The 27,785-nt window shown below is 42.7% G+C and overlaps 3 protein-coding genes across 11 annotated transcripts in view; 2 read left to right on the forward strand and 1 right to left on the reverse strand.

Annotated features, from left to right (window-relative positions):
• The first annotated feature begins 1,310 nt into the window (after nucleotides 1-1,310).
• C2H22orf39 (chromosome 2 C22orf39 homolog) lies at nucleotides 1,311-6,229 on the forward strand. The gene is made up of 3 exons (XM_005334528.5): nucleotides 1,311-1,423; nucleotides 1,561-1,728; nucleotides 5,057-6,229. The coding sequence occupies exons 1-3, from the start codon at nucleotides 1,400-1,402 to the stop codon at nucleotides 5,180-5,182; spliced, it is 318 nt and encodes a 105-aa protein (XP_005334585.1). The 5' UTR covers nucleotides 1,311-1,399; the 3' UTR covers nucleotides 5,183-6,229.
• A 4,004-nt stretch (nucleotides 6,230-10,233) lies between these two features.
• Nucleotides 10,234-15,070, reverse strand: Mrpl40 (mitochondrial ribosomal protein L40). Of its 3 annotated transcripts, none has more exons than XM_021732695.3 (4): nucleotides 13,372-13,685; nucleotides 12,992-13,069; nucleotides 11,512-11,670; nucleotides 10,234-10,659 (listed from the first exon to the last, which is right to left on the reverse strand). In XM_021732695.3, the coding sequence occupies exons 1-4, from the start codon at nucleotides 13,422-13,424 to the stop codon at nucleotides 10,335-10,337; spliced, it is 615 nt and encodes a 204-aa protein (XP_021588370.2). In that variant the 5' UTR covers nucleotides 13,425-13,685; the 3' UTR covers nucleotides 10,234-10,334. The 3 variants fall into 3 exon arrangements, 2 of the variants coding, with proteins under 2 accessions (XP_021588370.2, XP_077894908.1); XM_078038782.1 differs by having other exon boundaries at nucleotides 13,472-13,618; XR_013434579.1 differs by lacking the exons at nucleotides 10,234-10,659; nucleotides 11,512-11,670 and having other exon boundaries at nucleotides 13,472-15,070.
• The window catches only part of Hira (histone cell cycle regulator), a 97,971-nt gene continuing 84,658 nt past the window's right edge, over nucleotides 14,473-27,785 (forward strand). For all 7 annotated transcript variants that reach the window (XM_021732692.3, XM_078038773.1, XM_078038774.1 and 4 more), the window contains exon 1: nucleotides 14,473-14,612. In XM_021732692.3, coding sequence (XP_021588367.1) covers nucleotides 14,576-14,612 — 37 coding nt within the window. In that variant the 5' untranslated portion in view covers nucleotides 14,473-14,575. The remainder of the gene's footprint in view (nucleotides 14,613-27,785) is intronic.

Raw genomic sequence — 27,785 nt, forward strand, 5'->3', positions numbered from 1 at the left:
CCCCCATATACCAGAATTTACCCTTTTATAGATAAAGTGATCACACTCTGGACAGGGTTTCTCTTCAACACTCAGGAGAGGATGCCCTTTCCAAGGTAGGCAACACCAGAGTCCATGCACCCAGAGCATGAATGAGTACCATATTCTGGGCTTGATCCTGTAGCACAAACCATCATCATTGGCAGATCCTCCACTTAGGTGGTCTCAGTTTCACATCAGAGGTAAAATCTCTCCTTAGCAAGTAGGCAGCCTCCATTTGCAGGATCTTGATAGCTAACAAATTGTCATTTTGTGCATAATGAATATCAATGTTAAGTCCTGGCCCTAGGTTTTTATATTCCTAAAGCAATACTTGGCTTTATGCAGTTAAACTCCTACTTCTTTACTGGAAACACACTTCCCTGCCTGCACCAAAGGCCTTCTGGTAGCTGTTTGGGCATTTTTGTTTGTTTGTTTAAAGTGATTCTAGGGACTGAACCTAGGGCCTTCAGCATGCTAGGCAAGTGCTCTCCCACCAGCTACATCCCCAGGCTAATTAACTTATGTCACCTGGAGCACTGGGCCTGGTGCTTACTGCTAGGGTATGGCCTACAGCTCTTCACAGGCAGTGTCTTCTCCTAACTTGGAGCCAGCCATCTCAATAAGACCCTTGGGAAAACTGTAGCTTTCTCACATACTTTCAGACCCACTGTTATCCCTGGAATGAGCTCAGCAACTGCATTGTAAGGGGCTCCTCAGCAGATGATTGAATTTCATTCAGAGAGCCATTACATAGGTATTACAAGGCATTTGTGTGGACCCACCAGCTGTACTTTTGCCTCTATCGCCTCTCTCTGCTGGGAATGCCCATCTCTCAGCCTCCTCTTCCAGCTTGGGTTCCTTGGGGAAGTCATCTTGCACCCAAGGACCACCAGCACATATCTCAGACCCAACCAACTCTTGTTATTTTGTGACTACATCTTCACCTCTGGTCACTGCAGCCCTGCAACACTTGCAAGTTGATGCTTACGGAACGTGCTTTCAAAAATGAACTAGATCTTCGAGATTTCAAAAAATAAGAATGATGTAAATAATTGAGATATCCGCGACAGCCAAACACATGGCTGTGTAGCCCAGGACGCCAGTCAGATACTAGCTGACTACACCAGTCTGCCTTGGTCACTGCGGGTCTCTTGGAACACATTTCCCGCCCTGCCTTTCTTCGTGTCACCGCCTCTGGCTGTTATTGGCTATTGAACTCAAACGTCCGGTTAATTGGCACTTCTCAGGAAGTATTTGGTAAGAGTTGCACTTTCTTGGAGTTCATTGGTTCTTGAATGTGTCAGTTACGCATACTGTATTCTCCTCAGTTTTCATTGGGTGGTGGGCGGATGCACTGTGGCTTGGCAGTAGATTCAACATGGCCGAAGGCAACAACTGGATGGTAAATGTGGTGGGCGACAAGGGTCCGCGGGGGTCTGGTCCTACTAGGAAAGTAGATTAGCAGGGTGAGCACTGGACGGGATCAGGGGCGTGGAGCGTGTCTGCAGAGCCCGGCTCAGACGCCATCTCTCGCCTCAGCCTCCGCGACCCTGTGAGGCCTACCAAGCTGAGTGGAAGCTCTGTCGCAGCGCCTGGAACTTCCTGCATCACTACTATGTCCACGGGGAGCTCCCGACCTGCGACCAGTGGCTGCGCGACCTGACCAGTTGTCGCGACTGGGAGGAACGCCATAGCACCGAGGCCCAGGTGCGCTGGGAGAGGTCTGGGTGGAGTGCGGTGTGGAGCCCCCAGGCCCTGGGCATTTTGCAGGCGATTACTGGAGTCCCTCCCCTCACTTATTTTGAAAAATATCCCAAATTAGTGTCATGTGATTTTCGGAGGGCGTTAAGAACAAAAAAGGAAACAGAAATATAGTTTGGAGAGAGGAGGGCCGACCTTCCAGTCTACAGCAGACCGGTAGAGCTTGTGATACTGCTGTTCCTGATTTCAGAGACTTCACTTAACCCCAAGGGCATGACTTAGGAAAAGAAAGTAGACTCAGGTGCCCTGAGGAGAGGGTGGGCTGTAGAGGACTAGAGATGTGGTTGAGTACCAGGAACCTGAGGGGCCTTGAAAAAGACTTCAGAGTCTAGTGTCCAGTTTAAAAGAGAAGCATAATATTGTATAATTTTTAAAAGATCAGTCTGGCTGCTGAAGTGCAGAGAGTATATATCTTAGAAGACCAGGGAGATAGTAAAGAAGTGGTTCTAGATGTCTGTTGGGCAGACAGTTATCATGTTGAAGGCTCTTTGGGATCCAGGGGGAGTGCCAGGGAACATAGAAGGGAGCCAACACCACCAGCCAGGAGCTTCAGTGTTGTTAAATACTCTGAAACAAACTGATTTGGAAACCAAGCTGCTATAATAAAATGATGACAAATGCACAATAAGAGTAAGTCAAAAACATGGGAGAAAAGCTTGTAGTTTGTATGTTATCTACATAAACTCTTACACATATCAATATGAAAACAGAGATGATTGCAGAACAGAAGAATGGACAAAAGGTACAAAGAAGCAATTATTGAAAAAGAAAACCAAGCTAGGCATCATGGCAAACACCTGTAATCCCAGTGACTCTGGAGGCTAAGACAGGAAGATTGCAAGTTCAAGGCCAGCTTTAGCAACTTAGCTAGGCCCTTAACAATTTAGTGAGACCATGTCTCAAAAAATAAAAAGGACGAGGGATATAGCTCAAGTGGTACTGGGGATTGAACTCAGGGGCACTCGACCACTAAGCCACATCCCCAGCCCTATTTTGTATTTTAGAGACTGGGTATCACTGAGTTGCTTAGGGCCTCACCATTGCTGAGGTTAGCTTTGAACTCATGATCCTCCTGTCTCAGCCTTCTGAGCCACTGTGTTCACTGTGTGTTCTATCCCTAGTACAGAAAGAAAGAAAGAAAACCAAGCCAAGTGTGGTGGTACAGACCTGTAATCCTAGGGATTTAGGAGGCTGAGGCAGTAGGATTATAAGTTTAAGGCTGGCCTCCATAATCAATGAGACCCTCTCTCAAAAAATAAAAATGACTGGGGAGGGTAGCTCAGTGATTGAGTGCCACTGGGTTTAAGGGTTTAATCACCACTACCACAAAAAAAAAAAAAAAAAGAAAGAAAGAAAGAAGACAAGCAAATGGCCAGACTGAAGATTTGTTAGCCCAGTGGAAAGTGTTTATAAGAGTTTTTAGAGTCTGGGGGCACTCATGCAGTTTTGTTGGGAATGTCTAGTTTTCTGATTGTTGAAGCATCAAATGCACACCTTTTGAACATTTGTTATTACTTTTGGAAGCTTATCCTAGGGATGTAATTAAACAGTAGTGCTCAGTTAAAACTTAAAAATGTTCACCGTATCAGTGTTTATGATAATACAGAAAATAAAAATAAGTTTCATTAATAGACACTTGATCAGATAACTTTTTTCACATGGGGAGAACTGCACAGCAGTTAAAAAGAATAGATAGCAGCCAGGTGCGGTGGTACACGCCTGTAATCTCAGTGGCTCAGGAGGCTGAGGCAGGAGGATCATGAGTTCAAAGCTAGCCTCAGCAATGGTGAGGCCCTAAGCAACTCAGTGATACCCTGTCTCTAAATAAAATACAAAATAGGGCTGGGGATGTGGCTTAGTGGTCGAGTGCCCCTGAGTTCAATCCCAGTACCAAAAAAAACCAAAAAAAGGATAGATAGCAATACCTGGGCATGCCTACAGTATACAAGATTTTGTTTAGTGAAAAAAGTAAGAAGTAGATTAGATAGCAGATTATTCTATTTTAAGAGAAACATACAATAGCCTTAAAATTTGGGATTAAGAAGGTTTTGGGGAGGCTGTTAACTGCTACAGCAAGGATAGCAATTTGGGGTCTTTCATATTCTGTGCATTTCTGAGACACCCCTCACCACCCCCCACCCTTACAGGACTGGGGATGCTGGACAAGCACTCTTACCATGGAACTACATTCCCAGCCCTTCTGATCGCTGTGTGTGTGTGTGTGTGTGTGTGTGTGTGTGTGTGTGTGTGTGTGTGTGTGTTTTGCTGGGGATTGAACCCCCATGTGAGGGAAGCACTCTTCCAACTCAGCTATATCCCCAGACCCCTTCTGATTGCTTTTTAAACAATAAAATAAAAATGTTTTATTTGAGGAATTGGGGGTATAGCCCAGTGGTAAAGGACACTTGCCTAGCACTGGGTTCAATCCCTAGCATTAAAAAAATATTTTGAGACAAAAAAGCTTGAATAAAGACAGATAAATAGATTAAATTATATGTGTAAAGAGGCCTGCATAGCACAAGAGCCCACTCAACTTTGTAATATGCTGCCCTTTGTCTGTCTTGGGGTTAGTGGCTGAGAGAATCTGGTGGGTTGAGGTACCTGTTATACACAGCCTCACCCAGTGGTCTGTCCTGTATTTCCTCCCCACAGTGGCTATTCCCACCTAGAGCCTCCACCCTAAGACTTAACAAGTGAAGTAGTTGTCCCAGACTTACCAGACCAGCTAAAGCCATCTGATCCTGAGGCCCAGGACAAGACATCTTAAAATTCCTCAATTGCCAGACATGGTGATACATGCCTATAATTCCAGCCACTTGGGAGGCTGAGGCAGAAGGATCATAAGTTTAAGGTGAGCCTCAAAAAACTTAGCAAGAACTTGCTCCCCAAAACCAAAAAGGGCTAGAGATGTACCTCAGTTGTAGAGTCCTTGCCTAGCATGTGCCAGGCTCTGGGTTCACTCCCTAGTACTGCAATAAAAAATTAAAAAGTTAAGCAAACTATAAAAGTCCTTAAATCAGAATGATCTACACAGTTTTCCACAGTAATTTATGAGAAAGAATGGTCTAGATATGTGTGCTAATATGGAATATCATTAAGATTTCTTGGGTGGAAGCCATTGAGCTATGAAACTGCATACTCTATTCTTCCATTTGTCCATCAATGTTTAGGAGGGTGCTGGAGGAGGCGGGTGGTACCAGGGCCATGTGACAATTTTTGAGTCCTTGGAACTCAGCCATGAGGCAGAAAGTGACCTAGAATCTTCTTTGCACAGCGATCCCTCTGTGAGAGTGAGCGGGCACGTGTCCAGGCTGCACAGAAGAACACCCTGGTGTGGGCCCTGAGGCAGAGCCCTCCTGCTGACTGGCACCTTCCTCTGCTGCAGGAAAAAAATGAGTGACAAGCATCCCTCTCCTTGGCCTGTGCAGCTTCCTCAAGTCTGTTTCAAGTGGAGCTGACACACAGCCCTAAGAACTGTGACCAGCCCAAACCATCTAATGAGAGGGACCCCCTTGAGTTTCCACTCAACCTGTTACACAGAACTGGACATCTGTAGCCCTAACCTGCTTGTCTCTCACCAGCATCAGGGTATCTACCACCACAATGCATTGAAAGACTATTACCCTCTCTATATAGATTATGGGAAGCCAAGTATTGTGGCAGGTACCTGTGAGCAGTGAAGCCAGACTTACTAATGCCTACCCCAGGAATAAGTCTCTGGGTTATAGGATTCTCAGGATAACTTGAGTGAGAACCCTGACAAGTGTGGACACTTGGTTAAGTCAGAATGAGGTGGCTAAACAGTTGTACTTATATGAACTACTCTCCTTGTCATTGGGAAATAGACTACCATATCCCAGGCTTTATGATTACGTATTGCAGCCTTTGACATCCAAGCATGCTCAATTCCACTGCAGATGCAGATGGGGTGTGACAAGCAGGCAGGAGCTCACTGGCTCCTCTGCACTAGGAAACTTCATGGAAGGCTCCCAAGGAGGCCCTTGGAGATTTTTTAAGAAGTGCACATAGGAATAGAAAACAACCTTGCCAACCTTGCAAAAGCAGCAAATACAAAAGGGCTGGGTCTTTTATTTTAAGGCTAATAAGTTTTCTTCAAATAGTTTCTATTGTAATTTAAGGGAAAGACAAACATTAAACATCAATATATGAGTCTTGGAGTGGACATGTCAAATATATGCATATGAACACCAAGAGCACTAATTTTTTTTTAGAAGTTTATTACTAAATAAGGTGGTTTAGCACCTTGTGGCTGTGTAACTGGCTCCAAGTGCAATGCTGAGGACCACTTTGGGTATGTGTCCAGCACTCTCTCCTATCCTTTCCTGGATATGGGCAGTGGGTTAAATATCTTTCGATTTGTTCTTTGAAACAAAATAAGTGATCATTTCAGAAAGGCATGCATTAACAAATAAAATTTCCAAGTGTGTTTTCTGTGCTCATATGAATGGTGAGGGGGGTATGTGCTCACAGGATCTCAAAAGCAGAGGAGTGAAGAGAAGTCAGGGTTTCCCCACCATAGCGGGATAGCCTTGATGTGACTAAGCTAAGCAGGGAGAATCCAGCCTGAATGTGGCTGTATTAATGACATACATTTCCAGCTAATGAAGTCAGAGAAGGCAGCAGCTGAAGATCTACAAGAGTTTTTCTCAAACACAGGGAAAAGGCATCTGAATTTTGGATTCTGCATTTTTTTAAATACTTACTTTTTAGTTGTAGTTGGACACAACACCTTTATTTTATTGATTTTTATGTGGTGCTGAAGATCGAACCCAGGGCCTCACACATGGTAGGTGAGAGCTGTAGCTCTACTGCTGAGCCACAACCCCAGCCCTGGATTCTGCATTTTATATCTGAAATTGTATCATCTACCTTGGAGGAGGGTGGGGCTGGACATGCAAATAAAGCTTAAGGGGACCCTCCCCCATATGCACCAGTCCATGAAGGACTCCTCCCACTACAGCTACGCTCCCTGCCACCTGATTTTTCAGAGCTGTGTGCCGTTGTGGAGCTGTGTGCACAAAAGACATTCTGGTTTTTGTTCTTTTCTATCTGAATATTCAGGTCCTCCTCCTGCATTGCTACTGTTGCATTTTGTCTGTCTTCCTCTACTGAACAAGTTCTACATAAACAAATAATCTGCACAGAATGTTCTTGAGTGTGTGTGTGTGTGTGTGTGTGTGTGTGTGTGTGTGTGTGTTTGTTTGATATGTAACACAGGACCTCAGGCCTAGCCAAAACTGCAGTCTTGAAACTGATAAATTGCCTTCAAATAATTTCTATTGCAGTTTAAAGAAAGAACAAACATCAACAAATATGAGTCTTGGGTTGGGGTAATAGTTTAATGCTAGAACATTTGTGCAGCATTCACAAAGCCCTATTTTCCATCTCCAACACTGCAGTTAAGAGTCTAAAATGAGCCAGACACAGTGGCACTCACCTGTAAAGGAAGCAACTGGGGAGGCTGAGGCATGAGGATTTCAAGTTTGAAGCCAGCACTGGCAATTTAGCCAGAACTTGTCTTAAGACAGTGCTGGGGCTGGATGTGGGTGGTGCATACCTGTAATCCCAGTGGCTTGGGAAGCTAAGGCAGGAAGATCAGAGTTCAAACCCAGTGATCAGGGGCCTGGTTGGAATTCTCAGGTTGGTGGGTAGCCACAGACCTGACCTGACTTGCTTTCTACAGAGACCTTTGGCTACTACTGCACAGATAGGGACTGGAGTGAACTTGCCCAACATGGACAGATCAGTTGTCTACTGTAGTGGGACAGGCAAAAGGTTAACAATAGCTCAGACCTCAGAGGTAGCAGTGGAGGTCAAGGGAACCAGTTACATTTGTTATTTGACTCAGAGGTAGAGCCAAAGAACTTAAAATTCTTATGCTATCCTTTTATTCAGGGCTGGTAAGAATTACAAAAGTAAACCACATACTAGAAGAATCCAGAAATAAACTCTTGCATATATAGCAAAACAATTTTTGATAAAATGATTCAATAGGGAAAGGACTGGCAAAACTGGTCCGTATTGAATAAAGCTGGATCTTATTTAAAAAGTTAACTCAGTTGGTGGACACCAGTAATCTGAGGAACTTGAGAGGCTGAGACAAGAAGATTGCAAGTTTGAGACCACCCCCGGCAATTCGGTGAGAATCTGTCTCAAAATAAAATGGGCTGGAGCCTGGTGTGGTGCCACACATCTATAATCCCAGCAGTTTAGGAGGCTGAGGCAGGAGGATCACAGGTTCAAAGCTAGCCTCTGCAACTTAGTAAGAGCTGGGTGAGGTGGCAAATGCCTATAATACCAGCCGCTCAGAGGCTAAGGCAGGAGGATTGGAGGTTCAAAGCTAGCCTCAGCAAAGGTGAAGTGTTAAGTAACTCGGTGAGATCCTGTGTCTCAATAAAATAGAGTTGGGGATGTGGCTCAGTAGTTAAGCACCCTCAATTCAAACCCTGGCACCCATAAAAAGGCTGGAGGGAGCAATGTAGTTCAGTGCTTGCCTATCGTGTGCAAGGATTCTCCCCCCTTTAAAAAAAAAAAAATCACGAAGTAAAAAGGCAACACACAGAATGGGAGAAAATAGTTACAAATCATATATTTGATAAGGAATTAATTGAATATATAAAGCTGAATGTGAAAATTAAAAAATGGACAAAGGACTTGAACAGATGTCTCTCTAAAGAAAATGTACAAATGGAAAATAAACACCTGAAAAGATGTTCAACGCCATTAGGAAATGTAGGATGGCTACTGTTAAAAACAAAAAACAATTAAGTGTCAGTGAGCTCTGGTGCACTATGTGGAGGGAATGTATAATTGCTCAGCCTCAAAGGAAAGCAGTATGGGTTTCCACGAAATATTAGACAATAGAATTATCAAAGAGTCCAGTGGTTCCACTTCTGGGTATACACTCAAAAGAATTGAAAGCTGAGTCTCAAAAGAGCATAGCAGCATTATTCTTTATAGCTAAAATATGGAAGCTGTCAAGCACAGTGGTGCACTCTGGTAATCCTAGTGATGCAGGAAGCTGATGCAGGAGGAATGCAAGTTTGAGGTCAGCCTCAGCAACTTAGGGAGAGTCTGTCTCCAGAAATAAAGAGTTGGGAGTAGTGTAGCATGCCTGTAATCCCAGCAGTTTAGGAGCTGAGGTAGGAGGATGGTGAGTTCAAAACCAGCCTCAGCAACTTAGTGAGGCCCTAAGCAACTCAGTGAGTCCCTATCTCTAATAAAATATAAAAAGGGGCTAGGGATATGGCTCAGTGGTTAAGTGCCCCTGGATTCAGTTCCTGGTACCAAAAAATAAAAAAAGAACTGGGATGTAGCTCAGTGGTAAAGCACCCTTGTGATCAATCTCTAGTTCCACAAATAAATTTTTAAAAATCAAATGTGAAAGCAACCCAAGGGTTGATCAACAGAAGAATGGATGATCAAAATGTGGTACATCCATAAAATGGAATATTAATTCAGTCTTAAAAAGAAAAAACAAATTTTGACACATGCTACAACACAGATGAACCTCTAGGTCATTATGCTTAGTGAAGTCAGTCAGTTACAAAAGACAAACACTTATGATTCTACTTATATGATCTTAGGATTTCTAGGTTCTAGAACGATTGAGAAAATAAGCATTTGTTGTTTAAGCCACCCAGTTTGTGGTATTTTATTATGGCAGTCCAAGCTAGCTTAACTTAATTCACCATTCCAGATCAGTAATAGTGAAGCCCTTGGCTTCAGCTAGCCTCACATATTTTTATAGGGTACAGGAGCTTTAGCTAATGTGTCATGGCCTCACATCTCTTGAAGGACAAAGCAGCTTTAACTAAGGTGTCCCTGGTTTGCTCTACCTTCTACAGCTTCGCTCCCCAACTTAAAACCCTAAAGATGGCTGGGCACAGTGGTACACATCTGAAATCTTCAGAATTGGGGAGGCTGAGGCAGGCCAGCAAGTTCAAGGCTACCAGTGCAACTTAGATCCTGTCTCTAAATTAAAAAAAAAAAAAAAAAAGGCTGGAGATATGGCTCGATAATAGAGTGCAAACCAGTACATGCCTACCCCCCACCCCAAAAATTTTTTAAAACTCAAAGTTGGCTCTCCTGTCTGTCCTACTATGAAGATCCTACATCTGGTGTACTTTTCCAGTTACAAAATCCTATATATCCTTCACCTCCACACCTCTGGGTTACTTTGTGCTTCTGCAAGTGGTATTTTGACTATAAAATTTTTTTTTTTTTTTTTTTTTTTGCCCTCTAGTATTGGGATTAAAGTCCCTGGGATTAAAGGCCTGAGTCACTATGCCCAGTTGGAATCTTTCTTTTTACTCATATTTTTTTCCCACTGGAAGGTAGAGGTTGATGTCTTTGTGATCTTCTTTCCAGTACCTGGCATAGCAGTATCTCTCACTCCCATCCATGAGATGAATTAATTTTGACAGAGGCTTTTGATTAGATTTTTATTTATTACCAGCATGTTTAATCTTGTGGAAAAGAGCCCTCATACTCCTAGGGGCAGATTGGTTTAAGAACAGCTGTGCTGAGCTTTATCTCTTGAATTCTACCTGTGTGTATATCTTGGTGATGTCATTGTACCTGCCTTCAGGGGGCTGGTAGTTAGAGATTGGTGGTGTGTAATTCGGCCCTTCCCTCTCAAAGGGGAACAGGCTGAGGTTTCGCTTGATGGCCTCAGTGTAGAGCTCTAGGGACTCAAGTTTCAATTCCTGTAGAGCTTCTTGCTGGGCCTCTAGCATAGCTCTGATGGCATCCCTCTCCATCTGATGCTCTTGCTGCTTGTATAGGGACCACCTCTTCAGAAGCAGAGCTCTCCGCTCACTTTCCTCAAAGGGAAGCTCCACCTGAGGCCGTTGTCTGTGAATGCACAAGTTCAAAAGTGTGAGGCTGGGAAGTACTGACTTCATTGGCAAGGCAGTCTGTGTAACTGCACATGACCCAATCACCCCCCTGGCTAGGCACAGACAGGAATTAGAAAAGAAAAGTTAAAACTTTGGGACAAAGGAAGAAGTGTAATATTGAATGTGGTGGCAGCTGCAATGGATGCTAGAAGCCAAAGTTTTTTGTATACTCTGAGAAAACTGGTATTACTTTCTCAACCCCAGGCAACACTCTTTGGTGAGTGATGTTAAACTAGAGAAAAGTGAAATGAAAGCCAAAATCCCAGGGAGAGTCTTAATACAGCTCTGTGACACCTGCTATTTTCCACTTGCATGGCAAGGTGCTGCTCTATGAATTGTGCACACTTTTCAAGAAAGCAGCAAAAGTTGCAAACCCTGCATACAACACAGTTGCAACATATACCAACTACTGAGCATTTGCATGATAAACAAAAAGCTGAGGGTTTTCTATTGTGGGGATGGGGCAAGGGCTGCAGACCCAAGGCCCATGTCACAAATCACAGCCAATATTCTTCAAGGGGAAAAAAAAAACATGAATCTTGCATTAGTACCAATGCAAATTTGTTTGCACTGGACTTATCAAACAATTGTTTGATTTACTTTCCCATCCTTAGCCATAGAAGGGCACCAATCAGAGAAGTGTTCTCCAATTTCTAAAAGGCACAATCAAGGAAACAAGGGCTCAAAAAGGGCCAACATGACTCAAACATACTGACCCATTCTGATGACAGGCATGAACTTCAAAATGAAATTAATGGAACTCCTTCCCCAACCCCCCAGGACTTTAAGTCCAGAGGAGAACCCTTACCTTGATTTATCCAAGAACCTCACAGGGGTAATAAAATCTTCAATAGGAATTAACTCTTGGCTAGCCTTTTCCAGTTTTCGGATCCTCTTTTTCAAACGGTCCTTTGCTGCTTGATCTTTTTTGGGATCTACCTTCTTCTTCTTTCGCAGAGGTTCTGCTCTAGTGGATAAAAAGCAAATGTTAATTGTTTTCCTCATCCATCTCATGAGAGATATAATGATAAGTGAAGTGCCTCATATTTGTACTCTGGGGAAAAAAAGTTGTGCATGTTTCTTATCCTATGAACTCAGTGGCATAGAGTGGCAGTTCCATCCCGGTGTCCTTGTGAGAACAGATATGTGTGCCAGGAATAGGTATGAAATCATGGTTGGGTGTCAGGAGTAAACTAAAGTGAAGTGTTCATTTTTAATCTTAGGATTCCAGTGTGCCATAGGACTGCACTGAAAAGTGAAAATACCAAACTGATAGAAGCTCATTATTCACATTTTAAATGGATTTATGATTTATTAAAATACTTTAGGGAGGCTGGAAGATGTGGCTCAAGCCTTAGTGCAATCACCTGGCATGCTCACAGCGCTGGGTTCGATCCTCAGCACCACATACAAATAAAGATGTTGTGTCTGCCAAAAACTAAAAATAAAAAAATATTAAAAATTCTCTCTCTTAAAAAAAATACTTTAGGATTAAGAAAAGACAACATAGTAAAAGTGACTGGTATATTCACTTGTCAGTATTTCTTTTTTTTTAATATTTATTTTTTAGTTTTAGGTGGACACAATATCTTTATTTTTTATTTTTTATGTGGTGTTGAGGATGGAACCCAGCACCCTACGCATGCCAGGCAGGCACGCTACCGCTTCAGCCACATCCCCAGGCCGAGTATTTCTTAACACTATTCCCATCTTTGAGCTTTGGCAAAAGTCTGTTATTAGGAACACATCTTCCAGTCATAACTTACTATTAAAAATAACCAAATCCTAGCCAGGTTCTGTGGGGCAGGCCTGTAATTCCAGTGGGCAACTTAGCAAGACCCTCTCTCAAAATAGAAAATAAAAATGGCTGGGGAGGTAGCTCAGTGTAAAGCATCCCCAGATTTAATCACCAGTACCAAAAGGGGGAAAACTGAATAAAGTCCCTGTATAGGGCCTAAGGGTCCAAGATGGAAATACCTTTAGGCTTCGAACCTCCTAGTACCCAGGGAGTCAGAATGAGTAGGAGAGGAAGGCCCATGGACAAACAAGCTGTGTCCTTGGCTAACTGATATTTATTCAAAATACTTTTACAATTAATTTTTAAAAAATTATCAATAGCAAAATATGGGACAGAGCCTGTTGACAGGCAGCTGCCCAAATTTAACTATGAAAAGCTGTGTAGTGAATTTTGCAAGCCAAATGTGGAGCAGTCTTACTTTATTCTGGTCACATGCACATCTGTTTTTGCCCACACCCACAAAGAGGTCCCGGCCGCGGTTGAATTTTACCTCATGGGAATGAGTTCCCAGAAGGACAACAATGAAGCTCTCTGGTGGGTGAATCTGACCTGTGTCTTCCAAGAAAGCCTGAAGGAGACAAGGTATGTATAAATATCTAATTTTTCCCCGGCTGCACAGGAAAAGAAAATGCGCACACGCACAAAACTTGCATCCGCTAAACCTGGAGCTTTTTAAAAAATACTAGATATTACAAATAAGTCAATCTGGGGATTTTTCAAAATCTCCGGCTTCACTATAGACATGATCAACTGACTCAGCCCTGACATATCCGTAGACAAGGCAGATAGGGAGGGAGCGCAGAAATCCCTTCCGCTGAGATCCCGCACATGCCCAGAGCGCCCCGTGACCATGCCAGAGCCCAACCTCACCGGCTTAGAGGACGCAGAGCCTGCATCCCACATAGCCGCGCCATAGCCGCCATGGCTTGTTTTGCTGCCGACTGGCGGGCAGCTTCCGGGCGCCCCCCACCTTGGCTGTCCGGCCGGCTGAGCCAAGGACAGAGGTCCAGTACGCTCACTGCCGGGCACTTCACCGTTCCGGCCTCTGGAGACTGGGCTCGAGCCTGGCCCCGCCCCGACGCAGTCCCGCCCACAGCGTCCTTAGAGCGGGCCGCACGCTGCGGGCGTCTTTCACTTCGCGGTGCGTGGGGTCCTTCCTTCCGCTTTTTTTCCACGGCTGTGAGCCCGCTCCTACGGCAGGCCTAATAACGGCCGCCCGCTGCTTAGGATGTTTGGCGTGTGTCCCAGCGAAGGTCTGGACCCTCTGGGCAGCCAGAATGGCCGAGAGGGCGTCACTCTGCTCTACCCGGTCCAAGTGTCCGCGTCTGTGAAAATGATCCCGATCTTCCAATAAACGCGCCTTCCTGGACCTCTCCCGCCACCCTCCCCGGAACTGGGTCGTTCCTCGCATTCGTTCAAATTCCCGGCTGCGGCCGTCAGGTGGTTGCATCCCAGCGCCTGCACGGGGACTGGCTCTCGCTAGATTCCCAATAGCGCCGGGGCGTATAGTGTTGAAGAATGACATAACCTAATTAATTAGTCGAACTCGGAACCAGCCGGGGAGACCTGGTGACAAGCTATTAGAACACTCAGGCTCAGCCTAGCTCTCTGGATCGCCAGGCCGGCCGGGTTGCAACACTAGGCTCTGCTAGGCCACTGCTGCCCGGGCCGCCCCGCCCTTGGTCAGCGACAGCATCACGCTTGACTCAAAGCGGAGCCGCCTTAAGCTGCCCTTGCCTGCCGTAGAGCTCGGTCGGCCCTGTCCGCGTGGGGAGCGGTTTCCCGCCGGGGCGATTTGGCAGGTGCGCGCCGTGACTTCCGGCGTTGCCCGGGAGCCGCGGGAGGAGGAGCGGCGCAGGGGATGCGGCTGTGGTGGCGGCGGCGGCGGCCAGGCGCGGGGGGCGGCAGTGGCGGCGGCGGGGGGCGCGGGCCGGCTATGGCGCGGCGGCGCTGAGGGTGCGAGGCGGGCGGCGGCCGGAGGGTGGGCGGCGCGGGAGGAAACTACGGCGGTGGCTCCATGGCCCGGGCGCGCTGAGGGACGCGGCTCTCGCCTCAGCCCGGCGGCAGCCGAACAATGAAGCTCTTGAAGCCAACCTGGGTCAACCACAATGGTGAGTGCTCGCAGGGGTCGCAGGAGGCAGAGTCTGGAGTGGGTTTGGGATCCATTGTCGAGTTGGGGCCTCTTACAGGCCCTACCCACTTGGTCCCAGACGCCCAGTGCCGGTGCCATAGCTGCGGAGCCGGCGGGAGTAGACTTTTTCCGCCCAGGAGGCTGGCAAACCTGGGCACGTGCTCTGAGCTGGCTGCAGTCAAATCCGCCTTCTCCCCAAGCATTGACACTGACTCCTGCGCCGCTCATCTCTCATCGGTAGCGGGGCCGCGGCCTGGTTTACTCGCTGGAGTTGGCCTGAGTTCCGGCCAGGTCCTGCCCTCGTCTGCACTAGCTAGTATGTGCTTAGATGGTCCTGAGTGTGAAATCACCCGGGCGCTATACCTTTCGTGGCCTTTCAGTGGTGGGGTGAAAAACTAGAATCTTCAGGAAGGGTTGTTATTGCCCTTGCTGAGCCCTGGAGCTGGTGACAGTGCCCTCACTCGGGGGCCTGTGGTCCTGATATAGGAAGGCTTAGGCCCAAGTCCCATGGAAGATTATGAAGGAACTACCTTTATTGCTTAGCTGGGATATCAGGGTGAATAGGATTGGGGCCAGTAGGACACAGGTGTGCTCTGGAAAAGGACTTTCTTAGGTTTATAGTGGTAGCTCCAAAGCATATGGTGGGAAACAGACTCATCCACCCTTGCTGAGACTTGACTGTGATACAGAGAGGCTAGCGGTAACCAGCAGTGTTGTCCTAGTTCTGCCAGGAGTTGGTCTTTGCTCCCTGGAGGGAGGAAGGGAGGACCCCCACCCCACCCCATTCCCCATGACTGTACTGGCATTCCAGGAAGGCATCTCCAGGCAAAGGTATCCCCCCTTCCCTTGAGGCAGATCACCCTGCTGCCCTCTTGTTTCTTACTTCTACTTGGCAGTGTGACTAGAGGGTGCTTCAGTTTTAAAACAAGAGAAGTGGATGCTTTTGCCTTTATTTACATATGTAGCTTTGGCATTTTGAATTTGATCCCAGAATGCTCAATTTCTACAAACAAACTTAATTCAACATGTCTTATCCTTCTTTCAATCAGAAGTGCCCTCTCCTTCAATTGTGTGATACCTTCCCCAATTTTCAAGAATCAGATGATTTCTTTTTGAAACCATTTCTGCCCAAGTTATTTCACTAGATGTTCTTTACAGCTATCCCTGTGCTTTGCCTGTTTGGAAATTATGCTTGTACTTTCCACAGATCCAGGGCAAGGACTGCCTCACTTCCCTATGTATTCCCTGATAAACTCAGCAATGCTTTCCATATAATGGTATATGGTAAATGTTGGATAAAACAGGTAAGAAAGCTGAGGTTTCCATAATTTATGAAGATGCAGTTAGGTTTACTGTAAGTGAAAACAAAAGCCCTGAGCCTTAGTTTCCATTATCTTTTTGATCTCCAAAAGCATTTCCTGATGTATAGGGTATAGATCTTTCTCTGAAAAACTGGGCAGTTATTGAATTATATTGCTTGGAATCAGTAAAGGAGACATTTTATTATGAATTAGTTTGCTCTGTAAATGAAGGTGCAAAGAATTTTTTTATTTTAAAATGCTTTGCCTAAATACATTTGTTATATAGCCTACCTTCTCCAGTCTCTTCTTCCTTCTGTCATATAACTTTCTTTTTGTTAAGCTCCTTTGTAGGACAAAAGTGTTACACTGTGTAAACATAATTATGTCAATATGCTTAAATGATTATCTAGGTACAAATGAGTGATAGTCTGCAACCAGGTCAGCAGTCAAATGTACCAGCTTGGCAGAGCAGAGAGAGTGATGAGCCCTGAGTCTGGGACCCTTCTAGAATGGAGTGTGATGGTTTCTGCTCTATGCACTTCACAGTATAATTGTGAAGTTCAGCTGGAAACAGAGATGATAAAAACTTTTTCCAGACCATAAAATGCCTTAGAAAACTAAGAGATAATAATAATAAAATATATCAAGACTGACTGAATGGGATTTAACTTTTTTTTTTTTTTTTTTTTGGTACCAAGGATTGAACTCAGAGGCACTTAATAACTCAGCCCGTTTTATTTTTTTATTTTGAGACAAGGTCTCACTAAATTGCTGAGGCTGGCTTCAGATTTGTGATCCGCCTGCCTTAGCCTCCTGAATCTCTGGGATTACAGATTTGTTCCACCAGGAAAATGACGACCAAAGTATGCCAACAAATACTCAGCAGATTTAACATCTTTTAAACATGTTCTTTGTCAAATTTTCTTTCTTTTAAAATCTCCTAAAATGAACCTCGGCCTTGTGGAATAGCCAGGGGGGCTGTCAGGTAAAATTACCACTATCTTGGAGGAAATTATGTTGGTCTGAATCACTAATGAGCAGGCCTATAAAGATAATAGTGAGTAGTGGATTCTCATTCAGAGCCTGAGTAGTAGGTAGTGGCCATTAAAATCATGCTTACTTTGGATGAAAAAACAAAACCCATGTTGCATTTTCATTGCACTTTCTGGCTACCTCATTCTTCATACTTGTTTCCTCTTTCATGTAGCATGAACACACTTTGTTGTCTGAGTCCAACAGGGGAAGGAAAAGACAGCTCATCATTTTCCCCTGGAGTGGCAAGGGATCCAGACAAGGTAGAGTGGGCAGCTAGAATAGGTGATGCTAGAGGAGGGAGAAGTGTTTGTTGGCATACTTTGGTCGTCATTTTCCTGGCTGATAGTAAAGAAACCTCTAAGGTAGTGTTTTTCAACCTTAGCACTATTGACATTTTGGGACATGTAACGGTTGTGGGATGCTGAGCAATATCCCTGGCCTCTACACAATAGATTCCTGGAGTGCCCTCCACCACTACCCTTTAGTGACAATTTGGTGAACTTCTCTGGCATTTGGAATTAAGTGCTTCTGGCATTAATTGGTAGAGGGTAGGTCTGCTGCTAAGCATCCTACAGCCTACAGGATAGCCCCAATACAAAGGATTATCCTCTTTAAATGTCAGTTGTGCCATGGGTGATGAACTTTGCTTGGGATGGAAAAGTCTTTGTTATTATTTGCCTTTTCTTCTATTGTCTTATTGTTCCAACTAGTTTGTAAACTTCTTGAAGACAAGAGGTTGTGACAACCAAAAATTATCTCCAGGCATTGCCAGTGTCTACTGGTAGCCAAAATTATCCCCAGTTGAGACATTCTGATCTAAATTTATGTTAATAAATCTTGATGTTTATCTTATTACAGAGAAATTAGCCTTGGGTACAAAATCAGACTGGGTTCAAGATACCATCATTTATGAATTGGATTCTTGGGCTGGAAACTTACTTTTAGGCTTTGGTAAAATTTTATTAAGGTAAAGACTCATCTTTTCCACTTTACCCTATACCCAAATATTACAGACTCTTAGATATAAAACAATAGCTAATGGTATATATCATTTATATAGGAGTTATATGCCAGGGACTGATCATACACTATTCTGTTCTTCAATATATTATTATTTTAAGCCTGACCAAAATAAATTTCATTTTTATAAGTTAGGTTAGGATCATATATTAGTCAGAAAGTGAAAGCAACAGGGTTTTTACAATTAAAGTTTGTAGGAAAATGCAGTTGGTATATTTAAAAGATTTCATTGAGATTCATGGCTCTTCCATCCCTAGGCCTTTGGTCTTGAATGTTTTTTCTGGAAGTCTCATTCCTGGGCAGTTTGCACTTTTGTTTAGCTCTTGGGTGAAGTCCATTCTAACCAGGAGGGCCTGGACTAAAAGAACTCTTTTTCACTTTTGGCCTCCAATCCATCCTTCATAGCACTATTGTAAAAAAGATAGTTGGCACATTTTCCACAATAGGGTAATTTGCCAGTTAATTACATTGTTTTATGGTGTATATTTTATTTTTCTCCTGTCCTGTAATTCCCATCTCCTTGCCCCCTTACCACCACCACCACCACACACAAATTTGGTCTCATTCTGAAAAGGATTTTTAAGACATCCTACTGAGACAAGTCAGCTTATTAGGAAAATGCAGCTGGATGGGAGGAGTCAGGAGTGGGTGTGGTGAGGGCTGGCACTGCTGCTGGCCAGCACTGCAGTCTAGTGTCTGAGAATGAACTGGGAGAGAATCCTATTGGTGATATATGATTACAGTGATTGTGAGATAAACTTGGCAATTGCTGCAGATCAGTGGTTCTTAAACAGGACAATGTCTGGAGAAATTTTTGGTTTTACAAATGTGGGAGGCTGAGTGCCACTGGCATCCAATTGGAAGAGTACAGGCTTGCTGCTAAGCATCGTATAGCATACAGGATAGCCTGAAGTACAGAGGATTATTCAGGCCCAAATGTCAGTAGTGCTGAGGATGAGAAACTTTGCTCTGGATAAGAAAGTTTTTGTTATTATTTAGCTTTTTTTTTGGTCTTACTATTCCAACTAGATTATAGACTACTTGAAGTTAAGTAAGAAAAGAAATTTGCCTTTTATTTTGGAATCAGTTAATCCTGTTCAGGAATCTCTTGTGCTTTGCTGCCTACTAAATATGTGACATAAAAGGTTTTTTTCCATCTCTCTTCCTGATTTGTTCATGTAGCCAATAACATTTGCCTTACCTGCACTTTGTGGTGAGTTCTCTCCACAGTGTCTCTTTGCTAATTTATGCCTGAAAATGATAGAATTGATTTAGGAAAATAACCAGAAATATCTGAAGAGAATTCAGGAAAAGAAAAAAAAAAAAAACTAGATGGGATTTTCCTCTGGGTACAATGCATGTAAGTTTTACACTAATTTGTGTGCTAAACTTTGAACCTTTCTAGTGAGAAGTTCTGTGGGGATCCAGAAGTAACAAGGTTCTCCCTGTATATGGAAAGCTATGTGGAAGGTAGAAGAGATAGATATCCAGACTATATTCTAGAATGCAGGGCAACCAGAAACAAAAGCTACAGAAAAAAGTTGTGATTGTTCTGGGAAGGAATGACTTGATTCCATTTTGGTTTGTGGATATATCCTTGGGCCTGAGCCTAGACACGAATAGGATTGTGATGGTAGAGAAGGCACTGCAACTCTTGAATAGTCAAGACCAAAGACCTGGATGATAAGAGTATTTAGAAAAAGACATAAAACCATGTTAATAGTAAGGCTGAACAGGAAAAGAGGGATAATGGAATTGGGAGGCAGAGCCATAAGCATCTTGCTAAAAGCCTGGACTTGTTTCTCTGGGCTTATCGAAGGGGAGCATTGAGGTTTCTGAGGAGGCTGAATGTGATACTTATCCTATTGTCCTAGGAAGGCCCTGGAAGAGTTAGAAGGCAGTTCTCCAGGTCTTGATGAGAGGTCAGAGGTGGTAGAGACAAGAAAGATTGGGGAGGGCCTGAAGAAAAGGTAGAGGTAGAATTAATAATATTTGGCCATTACAGGAAAATTATTGCAGATTCGGGTCACTCTGGGTTCGTTTCTTTCTTTCTTTCTTTTTTGAGTTGTTGATGGAACTTTGTTTTATTTATTTATGTATATGCAATGCTGACACTTGAACCCGGTGTCTTATAAATGCTAGGCAAGTGCTCTACTACTGAGCTACATCCCCAGCACTACTGACATTGTTTTCTCTTTGTTTATTGCTGAAGTAGCCATAAGCAGAGAATGCAAAAACAACTTTATCCGAGAACACTCTAACAGACAACAGAGAAATACCCTGTTACTGAAATACCTCCCCCCAATGATTTGGACAGATTACTTTGTTTGGTATTAATCTGTTTGCTTGCCCCACTAGGCTCTCCAATTTGGGACTACTAGGATCAACAGTTCGGGTTAGTGTTAGGGCTATGGTTAGGGTAGGCTTATACTTGCCCTTGTGCTGCCTCAGTTTCCTAAGTTGCTGGGATTACAGGCATGAGCCACCACATGCAGCTAGCTAGTTCTGTTCTAGAAAACTTGAGGGCCCTTTTTCTCTTTAGAAGGACAGCTTTCTAGAAGTTAGTAACAAGAGCCTTCTCATCCCTGGAGAATGCTGTTCTATGGCTGCTTCTATGGTCATTCAGAGTGCGCCAGGCATGGTGACTCACACCTGTAATCCCAGTGACAGGGGTGGTGGTGGGGGGCCTGAGGCAGGAGGATCACAAGTTCTAGGTCTGCCTCAGCAATTTAGTGAGTCTCTTAGCAACTTTATGAGATCTTGTCTTAAAAAAAATTAAAAAGACTTTAATTCTAAATATAAAAATATATTTAATAAAAGGGAAAAAAGGGCATAGTTCAGTGGCAAAGCGCCCCTGGTTTCAATCCTAGTACCAAAAATCAATCAATCAGTATCAGTGTGCCCTGGGGCTTTTATTTTATTTTTTTATTTTTATTTTTATTTTTTTAAAGAAAGAGAGAGAATTTTTTTTTAGTATTTATTTCTTAGTTTTTGGCGGACACAACATCTTTGTTTTGTATGTAGTGCTGAGGATCTAACCCGGGCCTCACGCATGCCAGGTGAGCATGCTACTGCTTGAGCCACATCCCCAGCCCCGCCCTGGGTCTTTTAACTTGTAGGTCTCTCTTGAGGTACTTGGTGATCCTTCTCTGACTTTTGTTTTTTGAGTATTCTCTGGTCATGGGGGATTAACGGAATATTTTCAGGGAGGAAAAGAGGTGGGACCTGTGTGTCTTTCCTGTTGGCTTTATTGGGCCAACTTAATCATGTGTCCTCTCTCTTACCAATATCCATTGCCTACTGGTTTACATGAGAGCATGATAGATATTTGAATAAAGAGACTATCCCACTAGAAGTTAGCTCCTAGAAGGCAGAGACTTTGTCTTTGCATATGCTGTGTTCCCAGAGCCCCCCTTGTTGCCTGGCTCACACCACATTAGTCACTCAGTAAATGTTGATGAGTGTTGAATTCAGGAAGAAAGTGATAGAAGGTGGCTGGTGGATGGGAGGCCAACAGCATCTACTATCCTTAGCTAGTAGAGTTGATTGGCTTCAGAAGACTTCTTGTTCATCCTAGCTGGCTCTTCTAATAGAGGAGATTTTATGGTGGAATCTGCTGGTAATTCCAGTGATAAGGGGATGCAATCTGCCGAAGCTTCTCTATCTGAGGAGCTCATTTATGTGATTGTGTTGTTCGAAGCTTTCCATTTAGGGAGGAGACTAGATGAAACAGAACAGATAGCAACTAATTTTAACATCCCTGGCAAAGAGAAACTTGGGGATGTAGCCTCAGTGGTAAAACTTGTTTCTAAAAGCAATATTTGCCTTGATGCATTAACTTAGGACAGGCCTAGTTTCAGGGAGACTTCCCTAGCAAAAGCCATGGTGGTGTGGGACAGACAGAAGGGGCAGCCAGCCTTCTTTGAGGACCAGGGGTAGATCTTTGCTGGAGTGAACTACAGACCTGCAGCATCTTTCAGTGAAGGGTACCACACAGAGAGGACACTGAACACATTCACCTGTTCAACAAATAACTCTATGCCAGGGGCTGGACTAAGAGTTAGAAATAGCAGCAAACCAAGTAGCACGCAGGCTGTTGAGTAGCAGCATATGATACATACATCTGCTGGGGGTGTCGGTGTATGTAGGAAAGAGGAGGTGTAGAAGGGGATCCTCTTGGGAAGATACAGCATAAATCCCAAACAAGAGCCATTAGAAAGTTGTAGATAAGTGAATATAGGGAGAAACAACAGACAAAGATTAGGAATGCTGAGGTAGTTTTAGGGTAGGAAAATTTTAAATAGGAAATTTAAAATTTTGAGGGTGTAGCTTGAGTAAGGTTTGAGCAAAGATCTTGTCTATGGTCATTCAGAGTGCACCAGGCATGGTGACTCACACATGTAATCCCAGTAATTGTGGGGGAGGGGGGGGCGAGGCAGGAGGATCACAAGTTCGAGGCCTGCCTCAGCAATTTAGTGAGTCTCTTAGCAACTTTGTGAGATCTTATCTAAAAAAAAATTAAAAGGACTTTAATTCTAAATATAAAACTATATTTAATAAAAGGGGGAAAAGGGCGTAGCTCAGTGGCTAATTGACTCTGAACTGGAGATTTTGGCATATAGGAGGATTATCAGGGAGTAGTCTTAGAATTGTATCTGTGTGGGAATGAGGAAAGCAGATGGACTGAGAGAAAGCTAATCTATAATGCAGGCACAGCAGATTCACATCTGATCCTGTAGGGAGATCTGGAGCTTGAAGAGCCCTTCAGAGTTGTCCTTAATTGGAATAAGGTGCCCAGGTCTTTGTACTCCTACTGGAGTAGATCCAATAACTGGATGTAGACTGTCTTGGGAAGGGGGCCTGATTTTGGTGGAAGTAATTCTTTTGAGGGCAGGTCCTATCCAGAGAAGCACTGCTGGTAGGTGTCTTGGGCTGCCAGCTGTATAACTGTATGGATTAGTCCTTGGATGGAGGGGACCTGGGCATGATCCCATGACATCTACTGTAGGTGATGAAGGTAAGGAAGGTGCCATTTTTAGGTACGGACAATGTCCAGGAAGTTCTAAGGACTAACAATGATAGGTGAGGTAAGATCTAGAGTGAATAGGAGACTGACTAGGAATACCTGATAGATTGCTGGAGGCCTTGATTCTCACTGCATTAGAAGCAGAGGACTACTGTGATCTGACTTGGGCATTGACGGTCTTTCTGGCTGCTGCACTGAGACTAGACTGGGTGTTGGAGGCAAGGGAGAAAGCTGCGAGTTAGGAGTTTCTCACAATGATCCAGGCACAAGATGATCATGGTGGTGATGGTCATGATGGTGCAAATGGTTGGATTTGTGTGTTGAGTATATTTACATATATAGTATACTGCAGTTGCTCCAAAATCCCAAACTTTTTGAGTGCTAACATGATGTTACAAGAGGAAAATTTCACACTGTGAAACTTTGTTTCATGCACAAAAGGACTTAAAATATTGTATGTTTACCTTCAGATTCTGTTTTTAGCCTGTGTGTGAAACCTAAATTAATTTGATATTTTGACCTGAATCCCATCCCCAAGTTATCTCATTATATTTGTGTAAAAATAAAAATGTAAAATACTTCTGTTCCCAAACATTTCAGATAAAGGACACTCAACCAGTATTATACAATATTTTACATATAATGTATTTGTATATTACATGCTGTAGTCTTTATCATATATAGAATATTGCATAATTGATATGTTAATGTAATATGATAGATTATTTGAATGCATACATAAATTATTTTTAGGTATGGTTTACATAGTGAAATGCCCAAACCTTTATTGTGCAGTCTGATGAATTTTTACAAACCAGTATACTTTATAACCTATTCATTGATCAAGATATTAAAATGAACAGAAATTTTGAGTTATGGATATATTGGGAAGTAGAGTCAACAGGGTGAAGCAGGGAAAGTAAAGTGTGGAGTAAAAGAGGACAAAAGGATGCCTTGCTTTTATGGAAAAGGGAGTTGCTGTCTGTTGAACTTGGTAAAACTGTGACAGGATCAGATATGAAAAGGAAACTCCTTATTCAATTTTAGACAGGGTGGGCCAACGGAGGCCACTGTACAGAGCCTTGCCTAAGTAGCTTTTTGATGAGTATAGCCTCTCTTACCATTTTCCCTTTTTGAGATACTAAAGCTCCATTCTAATGCTGCTGTTAAGGAACAGGACAAATACCTGAATCTTACTAGTGACAACTGCCAGGTATAATTATTTCTAGAATACTACCTCTGGTATATTATGTGTGGACCTAGATAATGAAGCATTTTATGATTTAGTGCTTTTTAAAAAAATTTATTTTAATTATGCATGACAGTAGAATGCATTTATATACTTTGAAATATCATACATAGATGGAATATAATTTCTCATTTTTCTGATTATACATATTGTAGAATCACATTGGTCATTACAGTTACATACATACATAAAGTAATAATGTCTGTTTTGATTTAGTGCTTTTAACTTATAAAATTTAAAATTATTTTCCTCATTATAAAAGTAATACATGTTCAGTTTAGAAAATGCAAAGAGGAAAACACATTGTTAAAATCATTTTTATGTGGTCTTGTCTGGGGATGTAGCTCAGTGGTAGAGTGTTTGCCTAGGATGTGCAAGACCCTGGGTTTGGTCCCCATCACTATAAAACAACAACAAATTCACTATTTTTATGTTATCTTTCAGACCATTTTTTGGGGAAAAATTGGATGACTTAGTGCTTTTAAAAAACACACTTTTTTTTGACTTAACATTATAAAAAGTCTGAATTTTTAAAGGCATTAACTAGCCAAATTTGTTACCGTAGCAAAGCCACTGTTTTAAGTGTTTAGCCTCCTTTACAGACCGTATATAACTGGAATAATTAAAATGTTGCTGTGCAAATTTTTCACTTAAATAATATCTTGGTTTTGTTGTTTTCTCAATTGTGATTGTTGTTAAGCTGACATCCTCCTCCTCTGGAATATAACTATTAATTTTCTAATGGAAGCAGATGGAAGCTAGTAGGTTTATTTAAGTTCCTTTTGCAAATAGCTTTTAAGAAATATCTTTGTTCTGCAGAATTAGAGGAAAGGGTATGAAGGAACAGAACTGTTACCAAAACTTTATTATGTTGCAGGAGAAGTGATTAAATTCTCTAAATGATATACCTGTACTTTATTCTACTTTAGCTGGGGGTGGGAAGAGTTGAATGGTTACTACAATTTCTTCCTATGTGTTTTCAGTCCTTGAGTCATCTGATACCTATGAGATGTCATTGTCTGGAGCTTAGTAAAGAAAGTTGGGAGAAGTGTTTGTATTGAGAGTGACAGAGATAACAGAAGCAGATGGCTTTGAGCCAGCCAAGGGCTTGCTTCCCACCTGCAGGCAGTTGGTGAAATCTGAGTTCCCCACCACAGGGTATCAGGAGCCTGCCTTCCAGAGATTAGGGTGCATGTGACACTGATGGAGGGCTTCAAATTTGACACTTCCACTGCAGGCTTTCTTGAGGCATTCAGCAGCAATTGTTGATTGCTTAATATGCGCCACAGTATGGGTTTAGGGCCTTAGGGATGAATCAGTGAGTAAAACAGACAAAAATTGCTGAGCTCAAATTGCTAAGCTCCTGGGATTTACATTCTGGTGGGCTGGGTAGACAGACATAAAATAAAGGAAATTATATAGTATGTAAGAAATAGCTAAGGAAAAAAAAAAAAAAGGTTAGTACCAGGTTGGTTGGTTGTGCCAGGCTGGGGAAATACTGTCTTTTCAGTATTTCCAAAACCCTACTTTAAAGTATAAGTAATTCTCAAAACCCTACTTTAAAGTATAAGGCATACTTAAAAGTGTAAGTGTAAGAGGGTGACATTGAGCAAAGACTTGAAGGAGGTGTGGTAGGGAGTCATCGTGTATATCTGGAAGAAGAGCCTTCTGGACCATAGAAACAGCTATTGCAAGGCCAAGGTGCAGCGGGCTTGGTGCAGTTCAGTACCAGAATGGAAGTAGTGTTGAGGATTAGGCAGGAGACAGAAAAGGCACAGAAAGATATGTGTAACTATTATGCAGGGCCTGTTGGCTTTTCCTCTCTCGGTGTGGCCTTAACTGTCATGAGCAGATAGTGGGTAGAGCAGTTTGGGATGGAAAAATTTGAAGTTCCAGTTTGGAGATGATCAGAGTGAAGTGTCTGGTAAGTACATAGGTCATTAGCTGCATATTAGTTGGCATGGTATGCTTAGATGAGTTTTTCCAGAGAGATCACTGGTTAACAAGAAAATAATGTTTTATTATGACCTAACATTGGTGTTTTGATATCTACCTTTATTGCTTTTATGTATTATATATATATATATATATATATATATATATATATATATATTCCATAAACAGGCCTTAGTGATATGTGTTTGTCTTTCTTTCTTTCTTTCTTTCCTTCTTTCTTTCTTTCCTTCCTTCCTTCTTTCTTTCCTTCCTTCCTTCCCTCCCCTCCCCTACCCTCCCCCCCCCCTTTTTTGGGGGGGGACCAGGGATTGAATCCAAGGGCCCTTAACCACTCCACTTAGCCACATCTCCAGACCTTTTTTAAAAAATATTTTTTAGTTGTCAATGGACCTTTTATTCATTCGTTTATTTATATGTGGTGCTGAAGATCGAACCTAGTGCCTTACACATGCTAGGCAAGTAGACAAGTGCTCTGCCACTGAGCCACAATCCCAGCCCTTTTTATTTTAATTTTGAGACAGATTCTTACTGGGTTGCCTACATCCTTGCTAAATTGCCAAGTTTGGCTTTAAACCTGTGATCCCCCTGCCTTAGCATCCAGAGCTACAGGGATTACGGGCATGTGCCACCACACCCTACATGTTGTATATATTTCTTGTAGATTCACAATTGTATGAAAAAAAAAAAAACTAAGATACTTTGTGTACTTTCCCAGTTTCTCTCAATTGAAACATTTTGTAAAACCGTGGCAAAATATCACATTGTTGTTGACAGGATTCACCTATTTTTGTAAATTTTTCTCTCGTTTTATTTGTACTTATTTGTGTATATGTGTTTTCTTTAAAATTTTATCACTTATCATAGGTCTATATATCCACCACTGCAGTCAGGCTAGTGAATATTTCTAATATGTATATATATATTTTTTAATGGGTACTATGGATTGAACCCAGAGCTCCAGTGTTCTAGGTAAGCACTCTACCACTGAGCTACATCCCTGTTTTATTATTTTATTTTGAGACAGGGTCTCACTAAGTTGTCGAGCCTGGCCTTCAATTTGAGATCTTCTGCTTCAGCTTCCTGAGTACTTATGATAACAGGTGTCACCCAGCTTATTCCAACACTTTATAACCACACCCTTTTCCTTCCACATTCTTCTGAATAATGGATTTAATTTTTTTGTTGCTGTTTTGGGTAGCATTTTTGTAATTGTAAGTAAAATACACATAACATAAAATTTGCTATCCTAACCATTTTTAAGTGTACAATTATGCAAGGTTATAATTTATATTGCTGTGCATCCAATCTCCAGAACTTTTTTTCCGTCTTATAAAACTATATGCATTAAGCAACAACTCTCCATTTCCCTCTCCACCTGGCTCCTGAAAACTGTCAGTTCTACATATATTTCTGTGAATTCTAGATATCTCATATAAGTGGAGTTACACTTATTTGTGTTTTTGTGATCGGCTTGTTTCATTTAGCATAATGCCTTTGAGGGTAGCTTGAGTTGGAATTTATTTCCTTTATAGGACTGAATAAGACTCCATCGTATGGATATGTCAC

This window comes from Ictidomys tridecemlineatus, chromosome 2 (assembly GCF_052094955.1).
Source record: "Ictidomys tridecemlineatus isolate mIctTri1 chromosome 2, mIctTri1.hap1, whole genome shotgun sequence".
Taxonomy (NCBI): domain Eukaryota; kingdom Metazoa; phylum Chordata; class Mammalia; order Rodentia; family Sciuridae; genus Ictidomys; species Ictidomys tridecemlineatus.